The sequence below is a fragment of the Salmo salar genome, chromosome 10, assembly GCF_965601325.2.
Source record: "Salmo salar chromosome 10, fSalSal1, whole genome shotgun sequence".
Classification (NCBI taxonomy): Eukaryota; Metazoa; Chordata; class Actinopteri; order Salmoniformes; family Salmonidae; genus Salmo; species Salmo salar.
Genome location: NC_138300.1, coordinates 88,973,961 through 88,989,518, shown reverse-complemented (window position 1 = coordinate 88,989,518; position 15,558 = coordinate 88,973,961). Strand labels below are relative to the sequence as shown.

General features: G+C 44.3%; 1 protein-coding gene across 1 annotated transcript; it reads left to right on the top strand.

Annotated features, from left to right (window-relative positions):
- The first annotated feature begins 755 nt into the window (after positions 1 to 755).
- On the top strand, positions 756 to 15,490 carry LOC106560856 (protein-glutamine gamma-glutamyltransferase 2). The gene is made up of 13 exons (XM_014124235.3): positions 756 to 979; positions 1,976 to 2,146; positions 2,314 to 2,544; positions 2,948 to 3,066; positions 3,724 to 3,852; positions 6,545 to 6,722; positions 6,895 to 7,033; positions 7,144 to 7,247; positions 7,388 to 7,630; positions 7,821 to 8,087; positions 8,329 to 8,489; positions 8,694 to 8,830; positions 14,747 to 15,490. Exons 1-13 carry the CDS (start codon positions 964 to 966, stop codon positions 14,892 to 14,894), a joined length of 2,043 nt encoding a protein of 680 aa, XP_013979710.1. The 5' UTR covers positions 756 to 963; the 3' UTR covers positions 14,895 to 15,490.
- The last annotated feature ends 68 nt before the right edge of the window (positions 15,491 to 15,558 follow it).

The window sequence follows — 15,558 nt, the reverse complement described above, 5'->3', positions numbered from 1 at the left end:
GCCAGGTCGCAGTTGTAAATGAGAACTTGTTCTCAACTTGCCCACCTGGTTAAATAAAGGTGAAAAAAAAAAGTGTATTTCAATACCATACATTTCAGTAGAAATACCCCTTCTGCTTTCACTAGTATTCTTCAACATTGGGACGCGTCTCCAGTCTAGATGACTCAACAAATGATGAAAAATATATGCTGATTAAATTGCTATATCATGTGCAAGGAAAAATGGACCGAGCTCCAGTCAATGTCCTGGACACCAATACATATGAATAAAAACCCTGGAACAAAATCATATTTTCCCTCTTAAGTAGTATATCATGCTGTAAACGTATTCAACTTGTTTGTTCTCTAAGTTGTGACTGGCCCATCCAGAAAGAAAAAAGTGCCCATGTATGTGCTATAGAGACTGTGAAACAGGAAATTGTATATGATGCAAAACATTTACTGGAAATCTGCTGGATTAGTAAAAGTGTGCCCTATTCCCTGACACCCTTCATCTGCTGAACAAAAAACCCTGTGTCTGAACTTGCATCAGAGGGGCAGACGGCTGACACAAACTATAGTAAATACCTGGACTCTCATCCTTTTTTCAGTGTTGAAGTAAAATATTGAAGTAGGCAGAGACACACATGGGCGCACGATGACGAACACACACACACACACACACACACACACACACAGAGACTGACTGTGAATACACCTTGGTTCTGGATCTCCACAGAGTGTGATGTCAGAGGTCAGGAAGGATAGTGAATGGGAGGTGTGTGTGAGAGTGTGTGTTGGAGCACAGGAATGGGGCCATTCCTCTCCAGTATAAATACGGGGTCCTGGTGGGGACAGTGGTAGAAAAGTGAGGCATACACCTTCAGGGCTGTTTGAAAAGGCACAAGAGGAGTCAAACTTATCATAAAAGGAGGTAACACGGCAGAGAAGAAAAGGAGGAGATATTCACAACAAAGACTGGAAAATGGCTGACCAAAACGGTGAGTGATTTATCATTATTACACTGCTTTTTCAAACCATTGATAGTGCTCTCTGAATTAGAGGAGACAAATATTACTTGCAGTTTCCATATCTGTGAAAAATGTGCTGCCATATAAATAAAATGTGCTGCCGTATGAATTCACAGCAGTGTGTTGAGATCACTCATTCTAATTTAAGCAATGCATACCAGGAGAGTAAGAGACCAATATAGGCTTGTATGCACTATTCATAAAAATATGAGGATGGGCAGATGTGCTATCTGACAAAGTTTATCCTGAAATGCATACATTTCTAAATTTAAACAGAATATACAGTAGATCAGTGTTTCTCCTAGTGGAAAAAGTTGGTCTGTCTCTGTGTGTGTTATAAGTATATGGCACACAAGATTTCCTGCCAAAATAGATTAGCAAAAAGTAATCAACTTAAGGGCATTTCATATTTTTTTCACACAACTTTTAACTTAAATTCAATAACATGATGACATGTTCAACCAAATGTAAATCAAAACTACATGTTGAACTGAAGTCTGTGCCCAGTGGGTATCATCAGAACAATGACTGGAAGTCTACAGATACCTTAGGATATACTACATAAAAATGGTATCCACAAGTTCATCTGACACTGGATAAGTAAAAAAACGTATTGATTGACAGAATCTCAGTCTCTAATGTTTTCACACAGTACATCATGCTTGAATGGAGTTGCCTACCTACAGTAACTTCTATAAATATGAAGTGGGGTCCTTGACTTGGTGACTCATAACGATAGTCAGGCTCCAATTGATGATTTGTCTGACCTTTCTGTTGTTTGACCTGTACAACATGGGACCATTGTGATTGATATGACTAAAATAGAGATCTGTCTAGAAATATGAATATCTACTAGAGTATTAGTGTATGGCCTGGTTACCACCAAGATTCCCTCATTAACTCATTATTCCTAACTACACAGTAGAAGTGACTGTGCCCTATGTTCTTTCTTTAATTGTGTTCCAGGTGTATTCATGGGGATGGACCTGCGTTGCCAGGTGAACAACCATGCCCATCGTACAGGGGAGATGGACCTGGAAAGGCTGCTGGTTCGTAGGGGGCAGCCCTTCTCCCTCGCTCTGCAGTGCTCCACACCCCTGCCCCCTAAACACAAACTAGCCATGATCCTGCATCTGGGTGAGCAACTCAATGCCAAGGACCATAAGCTTGAGTCAGCTATAGAGTGGACATTATTGCACAGTGGGAGGAGGAGTCAGTTATGATTGACAGATATAAAACGAAAATGGTCTGGCAAAACAGCTTTGACTGACAGTATATGAGTTTTTGTTTGTTTGTGTGTTTAGGTAAGGAGGGTGAGGTGGTGGTGAAGGTTTTAGATGCCCGTTCTGGCCGTGACAAGTGGTGGTTCCGCCAGCAGAGGGCTCAGAATGAGGTGCTGCTGACGGTCCACAGCCCAGCAGACACCCCGGTGGGAATCTACAGCATGACATTGCTGCTCCTCTCCCCTGATGGACACATCCTGGAGCAGACCACACCAGAGACGTTCTACCTGCTCTTCAATCCCTGGTGCAAAGGTGAGCTCCGACACATAAAAACACACACACAAATTAGTAGAATCAGTTGAAATGGCCCAGTTGTACTTGCTCTTTTGGTGAGGGGAACCAATAAGAGCTCAGGAAGGTGTCATCGGTATTCATTACTTTTGCACTCTTAGTAGGTCAGAGTCAGGGGACTCAACTTCTACTTCTGTTGTGTGTTTGTCTCAGTCTGTCTCCCCCTGTGTTTACTTTTAAATAAGTTTGCGCTAAACATGAAATTATTAGAAGGGATAGAGAAATGTCAAAGTTGGTGAAGAGATTGCTGATATGAAAGCTGTCAGTTGTGTGATACAATATCAAATCAATAAGATTGCTGTTGCCCCATATGTTTTCTCACTCAGTCTTTCCTCTGCTGGGTCTTTGTTTTTCTTCCTCCCAGCTGACTCTGTGTACCTCCCTGATGAGGAGCTGCTAGAGGAGTACATCCTGAATGAAAATGGCCTCCTTTACCAGGGCTCCTGGGACCAGATCTCCTCACTGCCCTGGAACTTTGGACAGGTAGCAAACAGCACACCTCTGAAGGATGGACAGCTAACCCACCTGAGACAAAATTGATATATAGAGAGCAAATCTTTTGATCACAACCCATCGATCCATTGAGAACAAGAACTCAGTGTTGTGTAGCCTAAATCACTGTTCTAGCTGAGGCGTTTTCAAACAGAAAGATAAACAACAGGGCATGTGGGAGGGTGTTGGCAGCCAGTAGTTTCTGGCGAGTCTGATGGCGGCCTGTGTGAATTGTCACAGCTTGGTGGCATTGGAGACACAGTGCCTCAGCTGGCTGAAGAAATGTCTTTGGTGGATGTAAGGCATTTCTACTCTGGCTATGTGAAAATCCAGGGTCTCTCTCTCTCTCTCTCTCTCTCTACAGTAAGAGAGAGAGAGAGAGAGAGAGAGAGAGAGACTCTGCATGGCTGATTGTCTCCATCTAGAGAGAGAGAGAGAGAGAGAGAGACTGCATGGCTGATTGTCTCCATCTAGAGAGAGAGAGAGAGAGAGAGAGAGAGAGAGAGAGAGACTCTGCATGGCTGATTGTCTCCATCTAGTGAGGAGGAAAGTACATATTCAGTCACCAACTGTACGTTAACACTGGTTTGAGATTTGCATACCTCATCATGTGTTCTCATAATATTTTAACATATCATTTTTCATTAGTTTGAACAAGATGTGGTGGATATCTGTTTTGAAATCCTGAACAATTCACCTACTGCACTGAAAAACCCAGAGATTGATACAGCCAACCGAGCAGATCCAGTGTACGTGAGCAGGACAATTACTGCAATGGTAAGGTTCACCATATAAAGTAATTATTTCTACATTTAGGGGAATAGATGGCGCCGGAGAAGAAGGCTGACGTTTTACATGTTCCTATCCAATTGTGTTTTTGTTTGTTTCTTTACGTTGTTTGTAACTTATTTTTAACTTATTTTGTACATAATGTTTCTGCTACCATCTCTTATCAGAACTGCGATTTCTCACCATGAACTGGCAGAATCCTTTTTTCCTTTAATGAGTCCGACGAGCCCGACGTGAATGACATACTGCTTTCCCTGGAACAGGCCCAGATTCCCGTCATTTGCGTGAAGATAAGGCGGAGAAAAAGGGGCTGGAGGGCGGGCTGCCTTCAGAGTATTCGTAGGCAATCGAATAAACCCCCTCTGCCTTCCATTCTGCTAGCAAACGTGCAATCTTTGGAAAATAAAATAGATGACCTACGCAGAAGACTAAACTACCAACGGGACATTCAAAACTGTAATATCTTATGCTTCACGGAGACGTGGCTGAACAACGACATTATCAACATACAGCTGGCTGGTTATACGCTGTACTGGCAGGATAGAACAATGGCGTCTGGTAAGACAAGGGGCGACGGACTATGTATTTTTGTAAATAACAGCTGGTGCACAATATCTAAGGAAGTCTTGAGGTTTTGCTCACCTGAGGTAGATAAGCTGTAGACCACACTATTTAGCAAGAGAGTTTTCTGTATTTTTCATAGCTATCTACATACCACCACAGACTGAGGCTGGCAGTAAGACCACACTCAATGAGCTGTATTCCGCCATAAGCAAACAGGAAAATGCTCACCCAGAGGCGGCGCTCCTAGTGGCCGGGGACTTTAATGCATGGAAACTTAAATAGGTCTTACCAAATTTCTATCAGCATGTTAAATGTGCAACCAGAGGGGAAAAAACTCTGGACTACCTTTAGTCCACACACAGAGACGCATACAAACCTCTCCCTCGCCCTCCATTTGGCAAATCTTACCATAATTCTATCCTCCTGATTCCTGCTTACAAGCAAAAATTAAAGCAGGAAGCAACAGTGACTCGATCAGTAAAATAATGGTCAGATGAAGCAGTCGCTAAACTACAGGACTGTAATGCTTGCACAGACTGGAATATGTTCCGGGATTCCTTCATGGCATTGAGGAGCACACCACATCAGTCATTGGCTTCATCAATAAGTGCATCGATGACGTCATCCCCACAGTGACCGTACGTACATACCCCAACCAGAAGCCATGGATTACAGGCAACATCCGCACTGAGCTAAAGGCTAGAGCTGCCATAGCCATGAAGTGCATTGAAAGTCTGGTCATGGCTCACATCAACACCATTATCCCAGAAACACTAAACGCTCTCCAATTTGCATACCGCCCTAACAGATCCACAGATGATACAATCTCTATTGCACTCCACACTGCCCTTTCCCACCTGGAAAAAGAGAACACCTGTGTGAGAATGCTGTTCATTGACTACAGCTCAGCATTCAACACCATAGTGCCTTCAAAGTTAATCACTAAGCTATGGACCCTGGGACTAAACACCTTCCTTTGCAACTGGATCCTGGACTTCCTGACGGGCCGCCCCCAGGTGGTCCTCAACACAGGGGCCCCTCAGGGGTGTGTGCTCAGTCCCCTCCTGTACTCCCTGTTCACTCATGACTGCACGGCCAGGTATGACTACAACACCATCATTAAGTTTGCCGATGACACAACAGTGGTAGGCCTGATCACCGACTACAACGAGACAGCATATAGGGAGGAGGTCAGAGACCTGGCCGTGTGGTGCCAGGACAACAACCTCTCCCTCAACGTAATCAAGACTAAGGAGATGATTGTGGACTGCAGGAAAAGGAGGACCGAGCATGCCACCATTCTAATCAACGGGGCTGTAGTGGAGCAGGTTGAGAGCTTCAAGTTCCTTGGTGTCCACATCACCAACAAACTAACATGGTCCAAGCACACCAGGTTCTACAGCTGCACCATCAAGAGCATCCTGACTGGTTGCATCACTGCCTGGTATGGCAACTGCTTGGCCTCCGACCGCAAGGGACTACAGAGGGTAGGGCGTACTGCCCAGTACATCACTGGGGCAAAGCTTCCTGCCATCCAAGACCTCTATACCAGGCGGTGTCAGAGGAAGGCCCTAAAAATTGCCAAAGACTCCAGCCACCCTAGTCATAGACTGTTCTCTCTGCTACCACACGGCAAGCGGTACCGGAGGGCCAAGTCTAGGTCCAAGAGGCTTCTGAACAGCTTTTACCCCCAAGCCATAAGACTACTGAATATCTAATCAAATGGCTACCCAGACTACTTGCATTGCCCCCCGCCGTCTTTTTACACCGCTGCTACTCTCTGTTGTTATCATCTATGCATAGTCACTGTAATAGCTCTACCTACATGTACATATTACCTCAATTACCTCGACTAACTGGTGCCCCCGCATATTGACTCTGTACCGGCAGCCCCCTGTATATAGTCTCGCTATTGTTATTTTACTGCTGCTCTTTAATTACTTGTTTCTTTTATTTCTTATTCTTATTTGTACTGCATTGTTGGTTAGGGGCTCGTAAGTAAGCATTTCACTGTGAGGTTGTATTCTGTTGTATTCGGCGCATGTGACTAATAACATTTGATTTGATTTAGTTATAATCTCACAGTAATTAACTTACTTCCTCTACATCTGTGCAGGTGAACGCTAATGATGACCGTGGCGTGGTGTCGGGCCGCTGGGATGGGAAGTATGATGATGGGGTGTCGCCCACACGCTGGACCGGCAGTGTGGCCATCCTCAGGCGATGGAGCGAGGCCGGGGCACAGAGGGTGCGGTACGGACAGTGCTGGGTGTTCTCAGGTGTAGCCTGCACAGGTAAGGCACGCATACAGCGCCCTGACACAGGATGGCTCTCTTTTTTTCAACACTCTCTGGCTCTATATTTTCTTTAACCTTTCATTAGGGCTCCAGTAATATTCAGCTCTGTAATTCTAGACAGACTATATGCTATTTGCTGATTGGCTCCTTCCGTTCCCCCATCCCACAGTTCTTCGCTGTCTGGGCATACCTACTCGCCCTGTTACAAACTACTCCTCTGCCCATGACACTGACGGCAACCTGAATGTGGACTATCTGTACAACGAGCAGCTGGAGAGTGTCTCTGGAGGCAGGAAGGACATGATCTGGTAAAGCTCAAAAACTAAATTTCTTTCTCTTGACAAAATCAGCACATTCATCTTTTTTTTTTTATAGTGGCCTCCCTCACATCAATACTGTAAATGCTTTGTGTGTGTAGGAACTACCATTGCTGGGTGGAGTCCTGGATGGACAGGGAGGATCTTCCTAAAGGCTATGATGGTTGGCAGGCTCTGGATCCCACCCCACAGGAGAGGAGTGATGGTACGGCCGCCCCACTTGATATTCATGATCAGTCTGTCTCACTAAGGAAAGGCTCCTTTAAAACTCTGTTATTGGGCTCTTCATAACCTCACTCTCTTCAAATCACCCCATCCCCCCACTATCGTTCCCTTGACTCTTAGGGGTGTACTGTTGTGGGCCCTGTCCAGTCAAGGCGGTGAGAGACGGTGATGTGGGGATGAAGTATGATGCAGCCTTCGTGTTCTCTGAGGTGAACGCAAACCTGGTCACCTGGATCGTCTACCCAGATGGCCAACGCTCACAGGTTTCCCTCAACCAGAAAACAGTGGGCCGAAACATTAGCACCAAGAGTGTGTATGGAGACTACAGAGAGGACATCACTAAACATTACAAATACCCTGAAGGTATTCACTTCCTTCCGTTAAGCACAAATATTCACACCTGCTTAAATATTAGCACAGATGGGAACCGAACAGAAAGAGTACAGTACCGTTATACACAACAAATACCTCAAGGGAAGTGTGTTACTATATACACACGCATACCATAAGATCACATATATAACAGTATGACATCCTCCTTTCTTTCTACCAGGTTCAGTGAAGGAGCGTGAGGTGTATGAGAAGGCAGGACGTCAGATAACGCAGCTGAATGGAGGACCAGGGCAGCTGGAGCTGAAGATCAAACACGCCCAGGCCATCCTGGGGACAGACTTTGATGTGATAGTGGAGGTGCACAACGTGGGTGGGGAGGACACCCCGGCCCAGCTCACTGTGACCTCCAACGCTGTCACCTACAACAGCCTTCACCGGGGGGAGTGCCAGAGGAGGACTGCCAGCCTGACCGTGCCAGCCCAGAAAGGTGGGCCTCCGCTTGTCACATACACCATATAGGTGCCGTAGGCGAGAGGAATCAAGACTCCGAACTGGTGTCAGTCCCTGTGTTAGATTAGTTTTTTAACTTGCACTGGGTGAGTCTGACCTACAACATCCCTGGGTTTCCTGTATTTTTAGGAACTGAGTAAACAGAGCAAAAAATACCACACCGAAGTGAAAAGAATACAATAACATACTTTTTCCTCTCATCCCTATTATTCTCACAGCTCATAAGGAAGTGATGCGTCTACGGTACGATCACTACGGGGCCTGTGTGTCTGAGCATAACCTGATCAGGGTCACAGCACTGCTCCAGGCCAACAGCCAGCCCGATGTCATTCTGCAAGAGGTCAACATCCCACTAAGCATGCCACAGCTCCATGTCAAGGTACTAGGCTATAGTGTATGTAACTGTAAATAGCTGGTAAATAATTGCTTGATGAATTGCGTACTACTGTTTGCACTTTGCACAATTGTCAAGATTGGCCATTTCCGGAAGGAAAGCAGTTGAAATATGTTGTAGGGGCTTGTTTTAGATATACTGAAATAATCCTCTCTGATGATGCCTGCACTGTCCATTTTCTTGCTTCAGGTAGTGGGAGATGCAGTTGTATCTCGGAAATTAATTGCACACATCAGCTTCACCAATCCCCTGCCTATCACCCTGAGAGGGGGCGTGTTCACAGTGGAGGGGGCAGGTCTGACTGCACCACGGGAGCTCCAAGCACCGTAAGTATCTCTGTGTGTTGTATGTGAGGGGACACATTCTTCATTGACTGTATGACTTTCAGCATGTTTGCCAATAAGTGTGTTCAGAGAGAATGTTACATCAGTATTATAGCCATGTTATTACTGTAAGTATAGAGGTGTAAAGTGCTATTTAAGCATAGAAGATGACTCATCTAAGGTTTTGCTTAAATAGCTATGATTGTGGGTTTATCCATGAGCAATGAGTGAGACATGGCAGAATGAGTTTGAACAATGGTCTACTTACTATATGTAGACCTGAAACTCTTTAAAGATCCCACACCCTGTGCAGCAGCAGATTTAGGACAGCAGCTCAGAGAGCTCTTGGCTGCCATGGTCAATTCCTCAGCAAAGACATACTCTTTGCAATGTGGTCAGACTATAAAGAACAAGATCTGCTTTTCTCTCACTCCACCTCCCCCAAAGACAAAGAGAGAGCCAGACATACCCTCCTTTTGCCAGGCCAAAGACGACTAACCTACCAGCCCAGCATGGCTCTCCAGGACCACAAGCCAAATGTTACCACACATAACCTCCAACAGGAGACGCCAGTGTAAACATAAGTCCTCAGACTAAACACAGGATTATTTCTCTGCCCGTCATTGACGTGAGGCTGGGGTAAATTGAACATTCTTTGAATGGTATTATGTTCAGACTTAGATTTTTATTAAATCATGATCCAGACTGTTTTGCTAAGAAATAACCTAGCCTACCTCATCTTTTGGTCAGTCATCTCATATTGTTCAACTGTGAAATAATTTTAAACATGCTATGGCACACTGTCATAGCAGCACGTAGCAGCACATACTGTAGTAGCACATAGTGTAGTAGCACATAGTGTAGTAGCACATAGTGTAGTAGCACGTAGTGTAGTAGCATGTAGTGTAGTAGCACATAGCAGCACATAGTAGCACATAGTGTAGCAGCACATAGTGTAGCAGCACGTAGTGTAGTAGCACATAGTGTAATAGCACATAGCAGCACATTGTGTAGTAGCACATAGTGTAGTAGCACATAGCAGCACATACTGTAGTAGCACATAGTGTAGCAGCACATAGCAGCACATAGTAGCACATAGCAGCACATAGTGTAGTAGCACATAGTGTAGCAGCAAATAGCAGCACATAGTGTAGTAGCACATAGCAGCACATACTTTAGTAGCACATAGTGTAGCAGCACATAGTGTAGTAGCACATAGCAGCACATAGTAGCACCGAGTGGAGCAGCACATAGTAGCACATAGTGGAGCAGCACATAGTAGCACATAGCAGCACATAGTAGCACACAGTGTAGTAGCACATAGCAGCACATAGTGTAGTAGCACGTAGTGGAGAAGCACATAGTAGCACATAGCAGCACATAGTGTAGTAGCACATAGTGTAGCAGCAAATAGCAGCACACAGTGTAGTAGCACATAGTAGCACACAGTGTAGTAGCACATAGTAGCACACAGTGGAGCAGCACATAGTAGCACACAGTGGAGCAGCACATAGTAGCACATAGCAGCACATAGTAGCACATAGTGGAGCAGCACATAGTAACAACTTGGTTATTTCTGGCAGCAAACCAGATTTAAATATTTACTGTGTGTGTGGTCTTTCCCAGAAATACACGGCTGCAAAACGTTGCTATTATGGGGTCTGAAGACACGTGTCAGAGACTCCAGTCACCCAAGTTATAGACTGTTTTCTCTGATACCGCACAGAAAGTGGTACCGGAGCGCCAAGTCTAGGACCAAAAGGCTCCTCAACAGCTTCTACCCCCAAGCCATTAGACTGCTGAACAATTCATAAAAATCGCCACCGGATTATTTATATTGACACCCCCCCCTTTCCTCACCACTGCTGCTACTAAAAGTAATTTCCTCACCATCTTAAATAAGCATGCCCCTTTCAAAAAATGTAGAACTAAGAACAGATATAGCCCTTGGTTCACTCCAGACCTGACTGCCCTCGACCAGCACAAAAACATCCTGTAGCCGTCTGCACTAGCATCGAATAGTCCCCACGATATGCAACTTTTCAGGGAAGTCAGGAACCAATACATGCATTAGTCAGGAAAGCAAAGGCTAGCTTTTTCAAACAAAAATGTGCATCCTGTAGCTCTAACTCCAAAAGGTTTTGGGACACTGTAAAGTCCATGGAGAATAAGAGCACCTCCTCCCAGCTGCCCACTGCACTGAGGCTAGGAAACACTGTCACCACCGATAAATCCACGATAATCGAGAATTTCAATAAGCATTTCTCTACGGCTGGCCATGCTTTCCTCCTGGCTACCCCAACCCCGGCCAACAGCTCCGCACCCCCCGCAGCTACTTGCCCAAGCCTCCCCAGCTTCTCCTTCACCCAAATCCAGATAGCAGATGTTCTGAAAGAGCTGCAAAACCTGGACCCGTACAAATCAGCTGGGCTTCACAATCTGAACACTCTCTTTCTAAAATTATGTGCCGCCATTGTTGCAACCCCTATTAGCAGTCTGTTCAACCTCTTTCGTATCGTCCGAGATCCCTAAAGATTGGAAAGCTGCCGCGGTCATACCCCTCTTCAAAGGGGGTGACACTCTAGACCCAAACTGTTACAGACCTATATCCATCCTGCCCTGCCTTTATAAAGTCTTCGAAAGCCAAGTTAATAAACAGATCACTGACAATTTCGAATCCCACCGTACCTTGTCTGCTGTGCAATCTCGTTTCCGAGCTGGTCACGGGTGTACCTCAGCCGCGCTCAAGGTACTAAACGATATCATAACCGCCATCGATAAAAGACAGTACTGTGCAGCCGTCTTCATCAAATTGGCCAAGGCTTTCGACTCTGTCAATCACCGTATTCTTATCGGCAGACTCAACAGCCTTGGTTTCTCTAATGACTGCCTTGCCTGGTTCACCAACTACTTCTCAGAGTTCAGTGTGTCAAATCAGAAGGCCTGTTGTCCGGACCTCTGGCAGTCTCCATGGGGCTACCACAGGGTTCAATTCTCGAGCCGACTCATTTCTCTGTATATACCAACGATGTTGCTCTTGCTGCGGGTGATTCCCTGATCCACCTCTATGCAGACGACACCATTATGTATACATTGGACACTGTGTTAACAAACCTCCAAACGAGCTTCAATGCCATACAACACTCTTTCCGTGGCCTCCAACTGCTCTTAAATGCTAGTAAAAGTAAATGCATGCTTTTCAACCGTTCGCTGCCAGCACCCGCTCGCTCGACGAGCAGCACTACTTTGGACGCTTCCGACTTAGAATATGTGGACAACTACAAATACCTAGGTGTCTGGCTAGACTGTAAACTCTCCTTCGACTCATATTAAACATTTCCAATCCAAAATTAAATCTAGAATCAGCTTCCTATTTCGCAAAAAATCCTCCTTCACTCACGCCGCCAAACATACCCTCGTAAAACTGACTATCCTACTGATCCTCGACTTCGGCAATGTCATTTACAAAATTTAATTTTCATCATAGGTACACGTCAACTATGACAGACAAAATGAGAAAGAAAATCCAGAAAATCACATTGTTGGATTTTTTATGAATTTATTTGCAAATTATGGTGGAAAATATGTATTTGGTCACCTACAAACAAGCAAGATTTCTGGCTCACACAGACCTGTAACTTCTTCTTTAAGAGGCTCCTCTGTCCTCCACTCATTACCTGTATTAATGGCACCTGTTTGAACTTGTTATCAGTATAAAAGACACCTGTCCACAACCTCAAACAGTCACACTCCAAACTCCACTATGGCCAAGACCAAAGAGCTGTCAAAGGACACCAGAAACAAAATTGTAGACCTGCACCAGGCTGGGAAGACTGAATCTGCAATAGGTAAGCAGCTTGGTTTGAAGAAATCAACTGTGGGAGCAATTATTAGGAAATGGAAGACATACAAGACCACTGATAATCTCCCTCGATCTGGGGCTCCACGCAAGATCTCACCCCGTGGGGTCAAAATGATCACAAGAATGGTGAGCAAAAATCCCAGAAGCACATGGGGGGACCTAGTGAATGACCTGCAGAGAGCTGGGACCAAAGTAACAAAGCCTACCATCAGTAACACACTACGCCGCCAGGGACTCAAATCCTGCAGTGCCAGACGTGTCCCCCTGCTTAAGCCAGTACATGTCCAGGCCCGTCTGAAGTTTGCTAGAGAGCATTTGGATGATCCAGAAGAGGATTGGGAGAATGTCATATGGTCAGATGAAACCAAAATAGAACTTTTTGGTAAAAACTCAACTCGTCGTGTTTGGAGGACAAAGAATGCTGAGTTGCATCCAAAGAACACCATACCTACTGTGAAGCATGGGGGTGGAAACATCATGCTTTGGGGCTGTTTTTCTGCAAAGGGACCAGGACGACTGATCCGTGTAAAGGAAAGAATGAATGGGGCCATGTATCGTGAGATTTTGAGTGAAAACCTCCTTCCATCAGCAAGGGCATTGAAGATGAAACGTGGCTGGGTCTTTCAGCATGACAATGATCCCAAACACACCGCCCGGGCAATGAAGGAGTGGCTTCGTAAGAAGCATTTCAAGGTCCTGGAGTGGCCTAGCCAGTCTCCAGATCTCAACCCCATAGAAAATCTTTGGAGGGAGTTGAAAGTCCGTGTTGCCCAGCGACAGCCCCAAAACATCACTGCTCTAGAGGAGATCTGCATGGAGGAATGGGCCAAAATACCAGCAACAGTGTGTGAAAACCTTGTGAAGACTTACAGAAAACGTTTGACCTGTGTCATTGCCAACAAAGGGTATATAACAAAGTATTGAGATAAACTTTTGTTATTGACCAAATACTTATTTTCCACCATAATTTGCAAATAAATTCATTAAAAATCCTACAATGTGATTTTCTGGATTTTTTTCCATCATTTTGTCTGTCATAGTTGAAGTGTACCTATGATGGAAATTACAGGCCTCTCTCATCTTCTTAAGTGGGAGAACATGCACAATTGGTGGCTGACTAAATACTTTTTTGCCCCACTGTATTTCACTGGTCATCCCCAAAGCCAACACTTCCTTTGGCCACCTTTCCTTCCAGTTCTCTGCTGCCAATGACTGGAACGAATTGCAAAAATCGCTGAAGTTGGAGACTTATATCTCCCTCACTAACTTTAAGCATCAGCTATCTGAGCAGCTAACCGATCGCTGCAGCTGTACACAGCCCATCTGTAAATAGCCCATCCAATCTACCTACCCCATCCACATATTGTTTTTTACTTTTTTGCACACCAGTATTTCTACTTGCACATCATCATCTGCACATCTTTCACTCCAGTGTTCATTTGCTAAATTGTAATTACTTTGCCACTATGTCCTATTTATTGCCTTACCTCCTCTCGCCATTTGCACACACTGTATATAGACTTTTTTTCCCTATTGTGTTATTGACTGTACGTTTGTTTATTCCATGTGTAACTGTGTTGGTGTTTGTGTCGCACTGCTTTGATTTATCTTGGCCAGGTCGCAGTTGTAAATGAGAATTTGTTCTCAACTGGCCTACCTGGTTAAATAAATGTGAGAAAAAAAAATTAATAATACTTGCTGTTTGTTTGTTACCTATGCATAGTCACTTCGCCCCCACCTACATGTACAGATTACCTCAACTAGCCTGTACTCCTGCACACTGGCTCAGTACTGGTGCCCCCTATATATAGCCTTGTTATTCTTATTGTTACTTATTATTACTTTTTATTTTAGTCTACTTGGTAAATACTTTCTTATTCTTGAACTGCACTGTTGGTTACGGGCTTGTAAGTAAGCATTTCACGGTAAAATCTGCACTTGTTGTATTCGGTGCATGTGGAAAATAGTTTGATTTGATTTTGATTTGAACCACAATTTACATTCGAGGATCATACCAAGGCTGAGTTAAGAGAACCATGCTTTATTTTCTCCTACAGAGGCAACATTGGCCCAGGTGAAGATGTGAAGGTCAAGTTGTCCTTCAAGCCCACCCGTGCTGGCCTGAGAAAACTGATGGTCGACTTTGATGCAGACAGACTGAGGGATGTTAAGGGGATTGCCACTTTGATTGTGCGAAACAGATGAACTGTGAATTAAGAATGTATATCATAGTTCATAGGTATATTTTTTTACATGTAAACATATCCCTGTGAATGCAATATAAAAGTGAGGTGCAAAGTAACGGGATGGTTTTTCATATTATTCTTTGACCTTAAGGGATTTATTTTACCTTGTACAAAGTAGTTAAGATTAGCAAAGAAAGGTGGGCCTTTAAACCCAAAAATATTGTTAGAGTCCGAAGACTATCTGTGAGAAAAAACTAACTGTACTCTTACAGTATTTACAGGATATAGCACACTATTTAGAAGCACATATTGCCTAGGACCAAGCATGGAGGCAGCCTTTAGTTATTATGCCCCCAGCCTCTGGAATAGCCTGCCAGAGAACCTGAGGGGGCCAAAACTGTGGATATATGTTTTAAAGAGATCATAAAACATTTTTTTGCTTTGCCTTAGGGTGCTTTTTAGTTGTTTAGTTTGTGTCATTCCTTTGTTTTTTTTTTACTTGTTTGTTGTGTAGTAAATATTTATTTTCAGTTTAAAAAAAAAATCCTGTAAACCACATTGCGCTGCTTTAAATGTCTGGAATGTGCCATATAGTTAAAGCTTGATTTGATGATATTGTACACCGCTGTGGCTTAGATAATATGTATTCTGTTCTTTAATAATTTCATACTTGTGAAACATCT

Bases quoted from the DNA above. Each gene is read 5' to 3' on its own strand.
- LOC106560856 (XM_014124235.3), top strand. The intron at 7,248-7,387 runs GTACGGCCGCCC...CTTGACTCTTAG, and splicing joins CCCACAGGAGAGGAGTGATG to GGGTGTACTGTTGTGGGCCC. The intron at 8,831-14,746 runs GTAAGTATCTCT...TTTCTCCTACAG, and splicing joins CCACGGGAGCTCCAAGCACC to AGGCAACATTGGCCCAGGTG.